This window comes from Mastomys coucha, unplaced genomic scaffold, assembly GCF_008632895.1.
Source record: "Mastomys coucha isolate ucsf_1 unplaced genomic scaffold, UCSF_Mcou_1 pScaffold17, whole genome shotgun sequence".
NCBI classification, from domain to species: Eukaryota; Metazoa; Chordata; class Mammalia; order Rodentia; family Muridae; genus Mastomys; species Mastomys coucha.
This window is the reverse complement of record NW_022196899.1, coordinates 26,115,488-26,132,604: the sequence shown is the minus strand read 5'-3', so window position 1 is coordinate 26,132,604 and position 17,117 is coordinate 26,115,488. Positions and strand designations below refer to the sequence as shown.

The 17,117-nt window shown below is 43.7% G+C and overlaps 2 protein-coding genes across 4 annotated transcripts in view; one reads left to right on the top strand and one right to left on the bottom strand.

Moving 5' to 3' along the window:
• The window catches only part of Kcnmb3 (potassium calcium-activated channel subfamily M regulatory beta subunit 3), a 67,621-nt gene extending 60,184 nt beyond the window's left edge, over positions 1-7,437 (top strand). The window contains exons 3-5 of the mRNA XM_031376287.1: positions 740-913; positions 5,853-6,051; positions 7,153-7,437. Of these exons, the coding sequence (XP_031232147.1) occupies positions 740-913; positions 5,853-6,051; positions 7,153-7,437 (658 nt within the window). The remainder of the gene's footprint in view (positions 1-739; positions 914-5,852; positions 6,052-7,152) is intronic.
• A 5,665-nt stretch (positions 7,438-13,102) lies between these two features.
• Positions 13,103-17,117, bottom strand: part of Pik3ca (phosphatidylinositol-4,5-bisphosphate 3-kinase catalytic subunit alpha) — a 71,396-nt gene continuing 67,381 nt past the window's right edge. For 2 of the 3 annotated variants that reach the window (XM_031376565.1, XM_031376566.1), the window contains one exon: positions 13,105-16,636. In XM_031376565.1, the coding sequence (XP_031232425.1) occupies positions 16,366-16,636 (271 nt within the window). In that variant the 3' untranslated portion in view covers positions 13,105-16,365. Of the gene's footprint in view, positions 16,637-17,117 lie in introns of all 3 variants that reach the window. The other variant, XR_004120422.1, reaches the window with a different exon arrangement.

Sequence of the window (17,117 nt, the reverse complement as noted above, 5' to 3'; positions counted from 1 at the left end):
CACCACCATCACCATCACCACCTCCACCCCCACCATCACCATCACCACCTCCACCCCAACCCCCACCATCACTACCACCACCACCACCACCACTACTATCATCAGCACTACTACCACCCTTGCCCTAGCCTGGGATTATAAGCAACTGCCATGATTACTCAGATCTACTCAGAATTCCCTGGGATCTGGGAATGGGAACTTGAGTTCTTTAACTCTTTATTTACTGCATTTCCCCAGACCCAAGCTGTGCTCTGGTTTTTATAGTCTTAGCTGTCTCTCTGATATAGACTTAGGGACCAGCCTGACCCAGAATAAGGAGTTCTTGGAGTGTATTTGATAAAAAAAACCAAACCAAACCATACCAAACCACCACCACCACCAACAACAACAACAAAACGGAGTCTGGGAGAAGGGAGTCATCCTTGCTCTCAGAGTCCATTTTCTTAAATCTTAAAAACACACAATTTAAGATTAAATCTTTAATCTTAAAAAAACACACGATGATTTGACAATGTAATATAAATTATGCCACACTCAGCTTTTTATATCTTAAAAAATATTTGACAATGTATCATTTTAGTTTATTTTGGTAGCACCCATTCTCAGCTCTAAGCATGGTATCTGGGGCACTGCTAGGAACCTGTGTATGACTCTCAGTGAACCAGACTCAGGTTTGCCACTAGCTAAATGCTAGAGCTCTCTTGAGCTCACACAGCATCCTTTCTGGCTTCCCCCAAAGGACAGCACTTCCAGCCTCAGGCAAAAGCAATGGAGATTCCCTGAAGGTGCACCCAAAGCTTCCATCAAGTGCTGGTGAGGACCGGGCCACACTGCTGGGCATCGCCATGATGGCCTCCTCCGTGCTGATGTTCTTCCTGTTGGGGACCACTGTGTTGAAGCCCTTCATGCTCAGGTAAGACACAGGCTAAGATCCAAAGCTCCCAGATGGGCCCCGCCCCGCCCTTGGAGTCCATTCCCCTGAACTTGCCTGTCCATGCTGTTGAAAGTGGTGGTAAAGGAGGTGTGAAACAGTCTTTTGCTCCCTGATGTTCACAGTCCACATGGTTCTGCCCATGGTTGCCTTGCCAGCTGAGATAGACATGGTTGGTAGCAGAAAAGCACCGTTGCTAGGAAATGCCAGCTGGCTTTTGTAGTACAAGTAATTTAAACTGGTTTAATTGGATAAGCTTAAGCTTATCCTCAACTAGCTTACAAGTAAGAGACTCCGACTATGGTTATTTTATTTACCTTTTACAATTACTGGGGGCAGGGAGGAGGGTTACCCTTAATCTACTTTTCTAACTGCTGGCCTGACTGTCTTCCCAGCGGTGTACGCTAGGTACTGCTGTTTCTTCTGGCCACGTGCTCATGGTCCCCTCAGAGAGGCTTCTTTCTCTCTTCTTCCTCTCCTCTCAGTCTCTCCTCTCTCCTCTCTTCTCCAACCAGGTAACCCACTTATCTCTAACTCCTCCAGTAATTGGCTGTAGTCCATTTTATTTAACCAAGTTTTAAATCAAGGATCAAAAGAACAACAAAAGCTTTTAAGTGTGAGGCCTAGACCCTTGGGTACAGAATGTAGCATCACAGTACAGCAGCCCAAAGTTTCCCAGGCTACCTTAGCTTACTGGATCTTGTATCTACTTGCTCCCTAATTGTTGCGGCTCCTAGGATGCCCAGAGCTTAGTTCATTTATGTAACCATGAGGGGCTGTGTTACCTTCAAGTTGGACATTTGTAGCTCTTCATTAGGGCTCCAGTTTTCTTATCTTCCCTTTTCCTGTTAATTTGTTTTCTCACTTTAAAAAAACCATCGATGCAGGCATAGCATGTATCTGTGTGAGCTGAAGAAATTTCACATACACATCTGTACATATGTGATTCACATTCACACTCAGAGAGAGGGAGAGAAGTGTGGGGAAGGGGATGGCAGGAGAGGAGAGAGAAAAAGAGAGGGAGGAGAGGGAGAGAGTGAACAACTTTGGGGAGTCAGTTCTCTCCTTCAACCATGAGGGTCTTGGGAATTGGACTCAGGCTTCAGGCTTGGTGGCAAGTGCCTTTTGCCTTGGAGCAATTTTGAGATCCTTAAAAATTATTTTAGACTTTTGTTTTGAATTGTGTGTGTGTGTGTGTGTGTGTGTGTGTGTGTGCATGCATCCATGCACGTGTGCATGCCCATGCACACACATGCACACAAGTGTACACATGCTTACTATTGGAGACCAGAGATTTCAGCTCCCCAGTAGCTGGAGTTACAGGAGGTTTTGGGCTGACGAATGAGTACTGGGATTCAAATATGGGTCTTTTTTAAGAAAGTGTGTGATCTGAACTGCTGAGCCATCTGTCTAGTGCCCAGACTGCCTGTTTAAACATGTGCTCTATCAGGGATCAGGGACATGAGTGCAGGATCTCTGTTGTAAACTGACGTCAATCTCTGCCCCCCCCCACCCATTTTTAACTTTCTGGAAATTGCTAATGGGAGTGGTTGTCTGAGCATCCTGTGTTCATTCTTGCCTCAGCACTCTCCACAATCTCATGGAGCAGTTATGGTTTCTAGGGTGACACAGCCTTTCTCTCCACTCCTTGTCTTATTTTTCAGTCAAAGGGACAGAGAATTGCAGGGGATCAAGCCAGCAAAATCCCAGCATGAACAGGGAGGCAGTGAGAAGTTTCACGTTTATCAGAGGAGCTATCGGAGTCGGCTTCTTTACGGAGCTCCAATAGATGGTTTGTCTTTCTCCTTTTAAAACTTTATTTTTTTAAACTTTTAATTGATTGAGTTTCACATCATGCACCCGGGTCTCACTCATCTCCAAATCCCCTCATATCCATCCTTCATCCTTGCAACCTACACCCAAAATAACACACACACACACACACACACACACACACACACACCAAAAACCAAAGCATAGACAACATCTCATCATAGAAGCTGTAGTGTGTCACAGTGTGTCTCACAGTATATCCCTCTTCACTTGCAAATGTTCATGGTGATGAGTTATTTAGTCTGGTTTGAGGTCTCTGGCTTCTGGGATACCATCAATACCGGATCCTCATCAGGACTCCTGGTTTTCCTGTTGTCACCCTGTGTTATGGAGATCCTGCTGCTTTGGATCAGCAGGACCTGTCATTTCATGCATCTCAACAGTTTACAGATGATATATATTTTGGGGTGGGCCAATTCAGAGTCCTAGATCTGGGCCTGGGGGGTAGCTGAGCTGACTGGCCCACTGGGCCAATCCACTCCACCAGGGCAAGCTCTCCAGCACTGCTCTGGCTAGGTCACCAAATGGCGCCATTGGCAAGTGTCAGGGTCAGCCCTCCTACTCACTTGCCTACAGGGTTGACTCTTCCACATCTCCAGAGCTATTTCCACTGGGCTGCCCAGTCAAGGTTTGGGGCCCACTCTCCCAAATGCTGCAGGCTGTGAGGGGCTGGGCCAACACTCGGGTTCTCACACCCTCTGGGCTGGCTCACCCATACCTTTGCCTTCAGGGCAAGCTCTACTGTATTGCCTAGGTGAGGTGCAGGCCCCTGCCTCACAAGTGCTACAGCTAGTGAGGGACAAGATTAGCTGTCATGAACCCAGTATCAGCTCTGCTGGCTACTGCAAGTAGCAAGGGTGGCAAGGGGAGGACATCAACCCTGCACCAAGACCACCTCATGCCAGCCCAGTGGCGAGGGGTAGTTCTCCTGCACTCTTGCCCTTGGGGTCAGCTTACCAGGGCCAGCTCTGATGTGCTGTCTAGAAGCTCTTTGGCTCACGACCCTGTGGACAGCATTTCTGACTGCCGAAAGTGGCAAGAAGTAAGTGGCAGTGGTAGGGGGACCACCTCTGCATCCATGCTATCCCACAGCAGATGAGTGGCAGCTCTCCCATATTCACTCCCTAGGTGCTGGCTCACCCGCATCCCCACCTACCAGGACCAGCTCCACTGTGCTGCCTGGGTGAGGCACTGGGTCTTGTTCTAGCTAGTGCTTCCACTGGTAAAAGATGGGGCCAGCTCTCCAAAGCACAGCATCCAGTGAGGGGCAGGGGCAGTTATGCACAGCCCTGGGACAGCCACATGGTCCCTGGTGGCTTCCCTGGCCAAAGACATCCCCATGTTCTCTAAGGGTAATACAAGCCATAGAGCCCTGCCACTGCATAGCCAGGGACTCAGACATGCCCAGTGGCAGCTTGGGCTGGCCTCTCACCATGGCCCTAGATGGCTGGGCTGTCCACCCACAACAGATTACTATTCTCTACCCTCAAGTCTCCACTTCCAGCCATTTTGGTTTTTTGTTTGTTTTTTGAGACAGGGTTTCTCTATGTAGCCCTGGCTGTCCTGGAACTTGTGCTGTAGACCAGGCTGGCCTTGAATTCAAGAGATTTACCTGCCTCTGCCTCCCAAGTGCTGGGATTAATGGCATGAGCTACACTATCTTCCATCCATCTTCTTAATGTTCAAGCGGCTCCACTTTTCTTCTCTCCCATCTGACCACCACATACTCACATATTGTGGTGGCTCCTGCTGCAGGCTGGCCATGGCAGTTGAGCTGGAGGGTGCAGGTTTGTGGGTGGCATGGTGGTCAGCCGGTCTCTGTCTTCTTCCCCTGGTGCTGTGTTGCAGGGTCTGGATCCGATTCGATGTGTTTCTCTTTTAATTCAGTCTAGACACTTCCCTACAGACATGTCTGGTGCCTGCTTCCAAGGTGTACATAATGCATGTTCTAGTTTTCTTCCTGTTGCTGTGATTCAACATCCCTGCCCTGCTTCCAGCATCAGAGGCAAGCGTGTTGAGAGGCACATGGAGAGGAGGCGTGATTTTGTCTGTGAATTCCTCAGGGTGCCAAGCTATATCCTGTTCATTGCTATGCTCCAGGGAGTGTGGCCAGATCGAGTGTGCCACAAACACTAGACTTAAGAGTTTGCTCTGCGTCATGTACAGATAATAGCTTGGGTACTGTAGTTACTTTCCTACTGCTATGACAAAACACCATGATCAAAGGCAATGTGCGGAAGATTTAGTTTGGCTTATGGTTCCATGAGGATAAAAGCTGCCACAGCAGGGAGGCATGGTGGCAATCAGGTGTTCTGGCAGGACCAGGAATGAGAGATCACATCCTCAATTGCAAGCACTGAGCAGAGATCAGACTGGAAGTTTTGATCCTTAAATTCTCAAAACTCACTCCAGTGACATACTTCTTCCAGCAAGGCCACAACTACGAAATCTCCCCTAAACAGCACTACCAACCAAGTATTCCTTCCAAAGGCAGGCCCACTTTCACCAGGAAGCTGGTAGATACATCTAAAAGGGACCACATGAGAGATGGAGGGTTATCCAATGTGACTCTTGGTGGCTCAGTATTTAGGGTAATGATACTCAGTTCACTTCTGCTAATATGTGCACCTTAACTGCTATCAGTTTAGAGATTCTCAGGCCTTAGTGAAGACCTCCTGAGCTAGACTCTCTGGAACACCTGGAATCCATTGTAGCCAGTCTTTTGTTTTGTTTTGTTTTATTGAGACAGGGTTTCTCTGTATAGCCCTGGCTGTCCTGGAACACAGTAGCCAGTCTTGATACTAACACATTAATTCTAGGTTCTGATAAGTATTGTGTCAGGGCTGGCAGAGGAAATACAACCCTAGGATCAGAACTGAGGCAGTCACCACCCGGCTCTTATCCCATCTGTGTCCCCCACTTTCCCTGATGAGGATGTGATGTTTGTGCTAGTGTATGTGATGGGTCAGTGGCTTAGCATGCCTCAGAATGCTGAAACTGATTTTCCAGTAGCTGCCTTTGGAACTGTCTTTCCAGTAGCTCACATCCCTACTTAGGAAAAACATTTTTTCTTTTTTTAATTTCAAAGTTCTCCCAGAGAAGAATCAAACTGCACCACCGTCCACACACACATTGTGGATGATTGGCTGGACTTTGCCTTTACCTGTGAGGGTAGCTGCCGGGACCAGGGGAGATACCCCTGCCTGCAAGTGTTCGTAAACCTTAGCCACTCAGGACAGAAAGTGCTTCTCCACTATGACGATGAGGCCATCAGGACCAATCCCAAGGTAATGTGACTTTGACAATCAAAAGTTCTCTGCTGCCCCATCCATAGTACTATCCTGAGCAGGGCACACGCTGTTTGTGAAAAGTCAGTTTCCTTCCAGTGAATATTTCCTTTTTTGGAGGGTGTCACGTAATCCTGGATGTTTCCAAACTTACTTTGTAGCCAAGGATGGCCTCGAACTTTGGGATCATCTATCTCTACCTTCCAAGTGCTGGGATTACCATGCTCGGTTATGAGGAGCTGAGGACTGAACCGGGGATTTGTATATGGTAGGCTCTACTGAGCAAAGCCTGAACTGCCTCTGAATATGTTCACAGTATTACTGTCAGGAGAGAGAAAGCTGAGAGCAGTCTTGGAGAAGACATGGGACATGCAGAAAGGAGAGGCACATTCCAGTTTCCTGGCTTGGTGTGAAGTCCTAAGAAGGCAATGTCTCCATACTGTAGTCCTGGTTAGAATTCAGTCAGTCTCCATTCAGTCACACTGGTAATACTTAAGACATTCAAAGAACTCTGTAATGTTATATATAATTTAAATAACTTTACACCAATAGTACATATGATTTATAGTTCATGGTTAAACTTAACTCTAAAGGTTTCATTAGATGACATGCTCTAACCTAGTGTTGTCAGTCATTAAATACTTAATCTAATGGCTTCTGGTTTTCAATTTTGGATGCGGCCATTTCATCATACATCACAAAATGTGTTTGTAGGCACACACGTCATGGTGTGTCTGTGTGTAGGAATGCATGTCATGGTACATCTTTGTGTGTATGTGAGCATGCCTGCCATACAGTGTGGAGATCAGAGGATAACTCACAGGCGTTAGTTCTCTTCCACCACAGGATCCTGGGGCTAGAAGTGAGGTGGTAAGGCTCGGCAGCAAGCATCTTCACCTGCTGAGCCATCTCCCTGGCTCTATGTCTCACATGGGAAGCTAACAGACATGATCATTTCATTCTGTGTGCTCCTGCTGACACTTCCCTTTGCCCACACTACAAAGTGAGCATGTCTCCATCCTGCCTCCCCACTGCAGCATTAACCTGGAGCCTTAATGTTGGCCACTGCTAACAGAGCTTTTCCCTCCTCCAAACTCCTAGTGCTTTTACACACCCAAGTGTCACGGAGACAGGGATAAACTGCTCAACAGCACCCTGGACATAAAGGAATTCTTCGATCACGGCAATGGAACTTTCCCCTGCTTCTACAGTCCCGATGGCCCCCTGGGAGTTGTCCTGAGGAAGTCTGGCTACAAGGTTGTCTTTCACTGCTTATTTTGGCCTTTCCTGACTTTGCTGGGAGGTGCCTTGATTGTTGGCTTGGTTAGGCTAACACAACATCTGTCCTTCCAGTGTGAACAGTACAGCACAGTGGTAAGAGCTTAAGCAGGAGGTAGAATGTTCTGTGGGCTGGCGCAGATCTACACTGTACAGTGTGGCAAAGACCCAGGGAAGGAAGAGAGAGCTGAAGAGGACAGCCCAGGCTCTGCAGTCCCAAGATGCTCCAGAGGAAGACTGGACCACTGCCAGACATGGTAGAAAAGACTTGGGACCCCAGCCCTTGGCAGGCAGAGGCAGTAGGATCCAGTTCAAAGGCAGCTTAGGCTATATACAGATCTTGTCTAAAAAAACAAAACACCAAAAAACAAACAAACAAACCAACCATAGCTGGTGTTGTAGAGTATTATAGAGTACCTGCCTTGCATGCACAAGGCCCTGGGTTTGAGCCACAGTACTAGAATCATGTCTACTTACAGTCCTGCTGTGTGAGGGGCAAAGGTACAACTTCCCATATGAAAAAGTCTTTAAATGTTGACTATTTTCTATTATTTCTAAACAATACGTACCATTTCAACACTTTTTCTTTCCCCAGTCTCCTTCACACAAGCCATGGAAGCAGTCTTCTCATAGGCAAAATGAACTCAAGGCAGTTAGTCCTTTTTGTAACCATAGCTCTCTGGCAGACTTGCTGGCATGTAACAAGCCACTGCTGGGTCTGTCTGTCCAACACTCAGCAGCCAGCTTTTGTGGTTCAAATGGTAACATTTCTCTGGGATGGAGAGATGGCTCAGTGGTCAAGAGCACTGACTGCTCTTCTGAAGGTCCTGAGTTCAAATCCCAGCTCTGAAGGTCCTGAGTTCAAATCCCAGCGACCACATGGTGGCTCACAACCATCCGTAATGAGATCTGACACCCTCTTCTGGTGTGTCTGAAGACAGCTACAGTGTACTTAGATATAATAATAAATAAATCTTTAAAAAAAAATTAGGAGCTCGGCTCAGTTGGTAAAATGCTTGCAAGCATGGGCACCTTGTCAGACACATCCACAAAAAAAAAAGGAAAGAAAAAAAAAACAAACAACAAAGATACACACATACACAAATTCATAGATAGTAGTTCATTTACAAGTAGATAAAAGCCATAAAAAAAAGTAACCCAGGTCTGCCACATGTACTGTTGCTCCTTAGTCATGTTTCATTCCAGGGTCAAACCCACAGTTTATAGTTGCTTTTGTATATTACCTTGCCCTGCATCGGATCTTTTTCCTTGGTGGCACTTTCTAGTTAATGGTCCTATCCCTGGGCTCCTTTCAGTCTCTGCTGTGGGTGGGAACAGGAGAGATGAGGTGTGAAGTAAGCTGTACCAGAATCTAACATTCACCTCAGATAACCCCCGCTCCAGGATGGTCCTATGATGCTTAGTCATCTTCCTGGTAACAGTCGGCCAGGGGCCTGGACATGGCTCAGTGGTTAAGAATGCTCGCTTCTCTTGCCAAGGACTTGAGTTTGGGTTCTGGCACCTGCATGTCAACTCATAACCATTTGTACCTTCAGATCCAGGACAGCCAACCCCTCTCTGGCCTTGCAGCCACTACATGCCTGCAGTGCTCATACATACATGCAGGCAAAACTGTCCCACATGTAAAAGTTTTTTTTAAAAAAGTCAACAAAAAGGTGACTACTAATTGTCTCAAGACTTCCAACACAGCCTTCCAGATTAAAATGAATGTACGAGCTGAGGAACTTGCTGTTTTCCCAAAGCACCTCAATGTAGCTTTACAGTTCCACACACAAAAATGAAAACCCGTCATTGTAGACAACAGAATGAGACTTTTCAAACAACTTTTGACATGTTGGTGTAATCAAGCTACACTTGCTTCTAAGCCCTTAAAGACTGTTAGTAATTAAGTTCAAGTCATGGATTCATAAAGTGGGTGGCTTAGTAATGTAGCAGCTAGAGACAATGGGGTCTTGGCATCTCCCTTCTGTGGGTGGGATGAGCAGGCTTTAGGTCCATTCACAATTTCCCAGGTGTCAGTCCTTGGGAATACTTCTTTTGACCATCTTCAGGCATAAAAGTGGGGTGTGGAACAGTAAGTTTAGTTTTTGATAACTTGAAGAAGTGAGGCAGACACAGTGGCCGTGAAACAACTTACCCTGAGCTGAAGCAACCCACTTGTGTCACCTTCGGTGGTAGGAGGGAGCAGGTAAGCCCTGACAGGTGTCTCCCTACCACCCCACCCTCTATCTAGTCCCTTGGCTAACTGATCTGCTCTGTAAAGGCTGTGAACGTTGCTTTGTACAGACCTTCCTGTAATTAATAAAATAAAATAATAAAATCAGAAAATACACGTGTGCCAACGTATTTTTTTAAAATAAAAAGTCCATCAAAATCCTGCAACCAGAGATTCTGTCATTTTCTCAAATTAAAGCTAAGTCTTGCATCATTTCCTGGTCAATCTGAGTTCCAGCTTAACACAGACTGCGTGCTTTTCCTACCACTCTCAGCACTGAAGCCCCAGGTGTGTTTTATCATCACCAAGGTTTTCCAAGCAGACAAGAGACTAGTGGTTCATGCCAGGGGAGACAGACATCAAGTTGGAGAACAAGGACAATTTTAAGTTCAAACCACTTGGCAGTCCAGTAAAATGTAAGTGGCGGCGGCGGCAGGCTGTTGTGAAAGCAGGAAGCATTGATGCTCATTCATATCTTAAACCAGACACATCCCAGACTCATCTGCACCACTTAAAATGGAGGGAAAGCAGTTTGCTTCTAAACTGATGCCACACATATCCTAGTTCTCTACAGATGTGAGAAAATAGCCCATTTCCTAGCTACTTTTATACACACGCTCACACCTCAAGGTATGTACATATGTCTGCTTAAAATACACATGTCTAAATCTGTTTTTAGTGTTCGGGCCTCTAATTTTTCTTTTGTTTTTACTACTGGGAATTGAACCTAAAGTCTTATGTATTGTGGTAGGCACACTCTACCACTGATGGGTACTGTAAATGCCAGCACACTAGTGAAGAGATGCATTAATAATTCCGTATGTTTTACAGAAATTGGCATTCATCTCTCTACTACTATTGCCAGGACAGGAAAAAAATGGTTGTTTTTCTTGTCTTTCTTTGTTTTTTTTCGAGATAAAGTTTATCTGTGTAGGCCTGGCTATTCTGGAACTCACAGAGGTCCGTTTACCTCTGTCTCTTGAGTGCTCTGACTCAAGGCATGTGCGACCACACCTGGCTTGATTCAGTTTTTCAATCAAGTATTCTTAGTAATTACAAAACAAACTAGAGTTTGCCTTTCAAGAGAAACAGCAAAAGGGATTCTCAGAGCTTGGCTTATACCACATAGTAAGGACCATTTAGACACAAGGTAAGTTTTCTTTCCTTTGGAACGAACAGACAATAGCCCAGGCTGTGCAGTTGGGGACAAGCAGACGCTGACAGTGGTGACCAGCACTGACAGTGACTGCAGTCTCAGGCTGAACTCCTTGCTAGGAGCAGTACAACAGAAGAGGTATCCAACTTTATGGGCTATAAGCATCTATATTCTGTGTCAGCAGTTCCCAACCTTCCTAAAGCTGCCACCCTTCAGTACAGTTCCTCATGTTGTGGTGACCCCCCAACCATAAAACTAGTTCATTGCTACCTTGTAACTGTGACTTTGCTACTGTCATGAACCATAATGTGAGTATTTGTGCTTTCCAATGGTCTGAGACCCTGTGGAAGGGTAGTTTGACACCCAGGCTGAGAACTGCACATGAAGCCTTGCTGGGCTGAGTACTTCTGGGACCAGGGTAAAAAGAATGCAAAGAATGGTGCTAACTAAAGCCCCTCACAAAGCCCCTCAACTTGCTGAATGAACAAATGGAGAGAAGCGGCCTGGCTGAAAGGAGGGGCATGTTCACTGCACAAGTGTGTGCAGTTTTCTTTTCATAGTTCTATATTTGCGAAGATATTAAAATGTCATGTTCAAAAGCAGTGCACTTGTTTAGATTTTATTCGGTTGAGCTAGTGAGTCCAAAGACCGAATGACACCAGAGCCATCAGCTGCATTTGAAGCATGGATTCTTGGAGACTCGTGTGGTGGTACTGTAATCTCAGCACTATGAAGCTAAGACCAGAGGATCTTGAGTTTGAGGCCAGCCTGGGCTAAACTGAGACCCTGTACCAACAATAAAATGACAAAACCCTAAGAAATCCACCCATTATCACCACAACAAATTCCTCTGGGTTCCATAATCAAAAACTTATTGTGACACAAGATGAGGTTATATAAAGTCCATGTGGCCTATAAAATTATTTTCCTTTTGGTACTTACAATGAGAAATGGCGTCTACTGCTGGTAGTGAGTGAAAATCAGCCAACAGCACACAGTAAGGAACTTCATTTCAGTCCTACCCACCAACACTCTTTCTGACGCCTGAGACGCAAGATAAAGGCCCCATTCCCATTCCCTTTGCGATAACTAGCACACGGCTGATATCCTGCCAGATCCAAAAGCCAAGCAAAGGAAAAGGCACTGTGCAATAAAATGGAAGCGCACAACTCATCACAGACTCACTCAGGACTGCCAATCCAATCTGCGTGAATCCTAATAAACTCAAGTCCCTTCTGCATTTCAGAACCTTGGTATCTGTTTACACCTCTCATTACAGATCCTTGGCAGTGCTAGCAAAGCAACGCAGGAGAGCATAGAAGCTATGAGGGCTGCACTCAAGAACTGGCACCTTGAGTTGCTCTGACAATAAAGCTTTCCCAAGTGGCTGCAGCAGTAAATTTGAGCTCCATTCCCTGACCCCTACGGTCTCCTGTACCATGAACAGCACTGTGTGCCAAATCTGACTTGCAAACCTACAATGCAGGCTCTGCTTTACTGTCAGAGCTGAGGCACAGAGTGGCAGCTTGGCTATTTCCCTTACAAACTTTTGGACACAGAGTTACCAGGGTTTTCAGGAGTGTGATTCTTTTGAGCTAGAGCCCAACATCTTTCCAGAGAGTAAAACCAATTTTTTTTATAAGAAAAAAAAAAAAAAAAGGCTTCCCAGGCCATGACACGATCTGTTTACAGTTTTAGTAACTGAAATGCTTTTGTTTATCTGTTTAAAACAGCTCAGCTGTACTCTTCTGTCAAGAGTTACTAATTAAAGATGATGTCAAGACTGAGTTCAGCCTTCAAGATTCCAAACTGGAAGTGATTCCTTTCCAGAATGTGCAAACATCCCTGTAACTTGCAGCCTTCATGTGGACATGCCTCTTTGTGCTTCTCCCTGGTCGGGCCCTTCCTCCATATCCCTCTTCCCCCAAACATCTGAAGCAGACATACCACAGTCTATGATGCCACAAAATGCCTTTGAATTTGGTATTTTAGCAATGTTGTAGACATCAAAAGTAATTCCTTAATATTCTGTAGTGTGTGGGTCCAGCCCAGGTCTGCAGTTTGCAGCGACACAGAGAAAAAGTGAAAACTGTAATATTCAGAGAAGATTAACATACTGCTGGAAAATAAATTTCTTCAAAGAGCTGGCAAACATGGACATCAAACTTACAAAAAGTATGTTAAGGAACACATTGAAGTTTATGTGCTGTGAGGTTTCTATGCACCCTCATCGTTTCTGTGGCACCAGATCAGCTAGCTCCTGACAAGCAGAGAACTCGGATGCACTGTGCACTGTCTGTGAAAATTACCAAGCTCTTTCAGATAAAGCTCAAGAGATCATACACATCTAACCAAGTAATCATTTCCTGATTAATAAAAACTACACTTTACACAAAATACTTTATGAGCAGCTGTTTTCATCAAAAAAACCAATAGTCAGTTTCACAGTTGAAAAAGTTACACATTTAAAATATTTTACAATTCATTATATATTCACCAGGTTCCCATTTCCTGATGGGCAGCGATATAAAGCAGAACAGAAGGGACAACCTCAAAGTTGAAACTCTTGACACCAAGTTTTACAGAGGACATGAAGAACCACAAAAAGTCTCAGGTTCTACCTTAAAATAGCAACCAGATTCCATTCTTCTTCTTCTTCTTCTTCTTTTTTTTTTTTTTTAAAAATCTAATTAGAAACATCTTTAAAAACAAACAGAAAGCAAACAAAGAAACAAATCAAACTCCACAGTAAGAACAACAGATTTTAAATTAACAGCAGTCTAAAATCTTCAAACTAAAGTTTTCTGTATAGCTGAGAATGTGGTAAAAGTCAAAGCACGATGTAAGAGTTACTTCTTGCTACAGTGTATTTAGTTTCTTCCTTTAGATTTGCTGTCTTTCCTTCCAGAAATAATTAATGATGAAATATCCTCAAGTGACTTAGTGAAATTATGGAGCCCAAGTCATTTACACAATATTCAATGACAAAGGACCACCATGTACAGAGGTGACTGGGTCCCGAAGGACTTTCTGGTACTGAAGCACCTGGGAGTGAGTGGCACATTATTGCTCTCTGGAAACAGATACTGATCACCCCCACTGCAATTCAAGTTTGGCTTTTGCCTTTTTGAATACAACCAGTTCTCCTTTCTTTACTTATACCCTTTATAGAATACAGACTTTCTTTCAAATAAAATCAATGTAGTTGTAAATGACAAAGTAAGCTATGTGGCTGTGTTTTAATTGTGCAGAGACCCTGGAAGGTGATACTGCGGCAACTAATGGACTAATGTTAAAAACGCATACACAAACACACACATACACACACACAAAAAAACCCTATCAATTTTGTGCAAGGAGGCTCGCGGCTTTTTTTTTGTTTGTTTTTTGTTTTTTTGTTTTTTGGCACTCAGGAAAACACAGTTCTCTGTAATTCTTCAGTTTCCACCATCAAAGTTGTAGATTTGTACCATGTCACTGAGTTCGACTGTAATAATCCCTGATATAGAGAAGAATGGGATGTTAGTACCTAGCAACTGTGTATCTAAGTAACACAAAGTGTTAAATGCCAAGTTTACATAAGTTAGGGAGTTTTCTAGATCTGCAAAAGAATTATCTGCTTTATCTGGTTTTCTGCATAAAACAGAGCTTTAAACTCTGCTGAACTATTCCAAGACAGTTTACAGAACTAAGTTCCCCTAACCTTCAGGTTTATTTTTCTTGTTGGCAATAATATATACATGCTTTAGTGAAGTACCTAAATCTTCAATAATTATGCCCTTTAAGGGTTCTAAAAATAGGCAGAGATATTAGGAGTATTTTTATTAGAGTCCCCTGTTCACTACTCAAAACTTCTATATAGGTGTCTGACCTCAAAGTGAGCGCTTTATTAAAGGGATTCTGTTTTCTAGAGTGTACAGCGTGCGCTCTTCATAAAGATGCTCCCCAGGAACGCCTAAGCTAGGAACTGTCAGTAAACTATTGCACATTTTTTTTTCTTTTTTTTCTTTTTATTTATTCTTTTTTTTTGTTTTTTTCTTCTTTTTTTTTTTGGTGTGGCATCTGAGTATCTGCTAAAGCTATTTTCTAGGACATGAATCATTCAAACACTGAGTAGAAATCTAGAGTGATCACTAACATTAGCCCTACATTTCGGATGGATGTTTTCAGAATGCTCACTAATGCACTCTGTGCCTGAATGGGATTTAATGAAGTTGGAGTGAGACTTCACTGCTTGGAAATGGGACATGATAGTAAAATGGGTTAATGGCCCACTTTTATCATTGAAATATGGATACATAGCTTACGAAGTTAAAAAATTCATGGTTTCCAGTCTCTCATAATATAAAAAGTCATTCATGACTATACCTCTGTACAGGGATTTAAGAGTCAGGATGATAGTCTACTTTGTACTCATTATAGTAACTGGTTTCATATGATTGTGCCATCTCTACTACAGATGGATGTGTGATGAGGGCATCATGTAAAAAGCGGACAGCAGCGGAAGGAAAGCGTGTGCAGTTCAATCTGTTCCTTAAGGAGTCATACAGGGGTATTTGGATAAATGGAAAGTGCCTGAGCCTCATCTACAGACCGAGAGAAAAGCTAACCATGCTGTTACCAACAATAAAAAATTTGGGGTGCAAAACAATGCATGACTATGGGACAGATTATGTAAATAAAGAATATATATTAATGATAGTTTCTATAATATAAATAGCCTTTAATAAAAAAAAATAATCTTTTTAATAACATTAATACTCACTTCTATTTTCTGGAAAACATGCATGAAAAAAAAGTATTCAGTTCAATTGCAAAAGGAGAAACAATCAGCTTAAAGTGAATACTGTACAAGTCAGGAACAGGAGCTCCCTGCTGCCTCTCCTCTGTGGTTACTGCTACACTTGATGCGAGCCCAGAATTTCCCTAGGAAATAAGTCAGATCCTTGTAAATACTGTCCAGAGAAAAAACAAAAAACAAAACCCAACAAAAACGCAGCTGTCTGCAGGTATCATTTGTGACTGCTTTCAAAACCGCAGGTGAGACCCCAAGTCCATCAAAGGGTTGTTTGTTCAAAGCAAAAGGCCGGTCCCTTCACCTCAAGTGTTGTTCCTCAATTAGGCAGGGAGTCAAAATACCCACTTCAAACCATAAGTCTGAACAGCAATGGGAAAATGAACATTTCCCGTCTTCTCCAATTTCATGTAACTTAATATAAGCTTCAGCTTACTCAACCTATAACAGTCACAGCCTTGGTGTGTCCATATCTTAGACAGAACACTGGCAGACAAACAACAGCATTCTCTTTTTGTCTCCATCATTTGTATGTATTTTGGGGATTTTTGTTTTGTTTTGTTTTTTTAAAAAAAGATACAAACAATCTCCAAAGTTTACCTTTTTGGACTTAAGGCATAACATGAAATTGCTCATTATTCTAAAGCTGGATTTTGAAATGAACTTGTTTAGTGCTATCAAACCCTGCTTGCGTGTACAGTGTTTCAATTATAGAGCACATTGTTTATGTTCTTGCTCGATGCTAATGTTGTTCCTGACTGTGCCATCTCATGCCACCATCTGCCTGCTGCCACTCACTGCCATGCAGTGGAGAAGCCGGGAGCCAGCTCGCAGTTCCCAGCTCCCATCTCAGTTCAATGCATGCTGCTTGATGGTGTGGAAGATCCAATCCATTTTTGTCGTCCAGCCACCATGATGGGCATCATTCATTTGCTTTGTGAAATATTCCAAAGCCTCTTGCTCAGTTTTGTCCAAGGCTAGAGTCTTTCGAATATATGCAATGTCATCAAAAGACTGCAGTTCTGGCATTCCAGAGCCAAGCATCATTGAAAAAAGGTTGATGAAGAGATTGGCATGCTGCCGAATTGCTAGGTAAGCCTTGTAACACATCTCCTGAAACCTGTAAGTGGGAAGAACATCTGATCAGTGAACGGCTAGTATGCTGGCGTTACAGAATTAGCACAGCTGTCTTGGGCAAGGGTCTAACAACTACCATTCCTCTCCCTTGGCTCACAGCATTCTAGAATGTGCACTCTGCCAATGAGTACTTTGTTGCCTATCAAGCACCTGAAACAGTGCTTGAACATTGGAGTTCAGTATTTATTACATGTCTGAACTGGTCTATACTAAAGTAAGGCTTCAAGGGTTCAGGCACCTAAAATCAGGGGACTGACTTATACACGAGACAGAATTTTATAGAAGATTTTTGAAATCTAAGATAGACTAACAATATACCAAGGTGGTCAGAAAACAAACAAATACACCTAAGAATTATTGTCTGCTGGCTTTATTCAGGCTGGAACCAAAAAAACGTGTCATAAGCATTATACATTACTTGACAAAATAAAGTAGGGTCTAGTTATTTAACAACAGCTAATAAT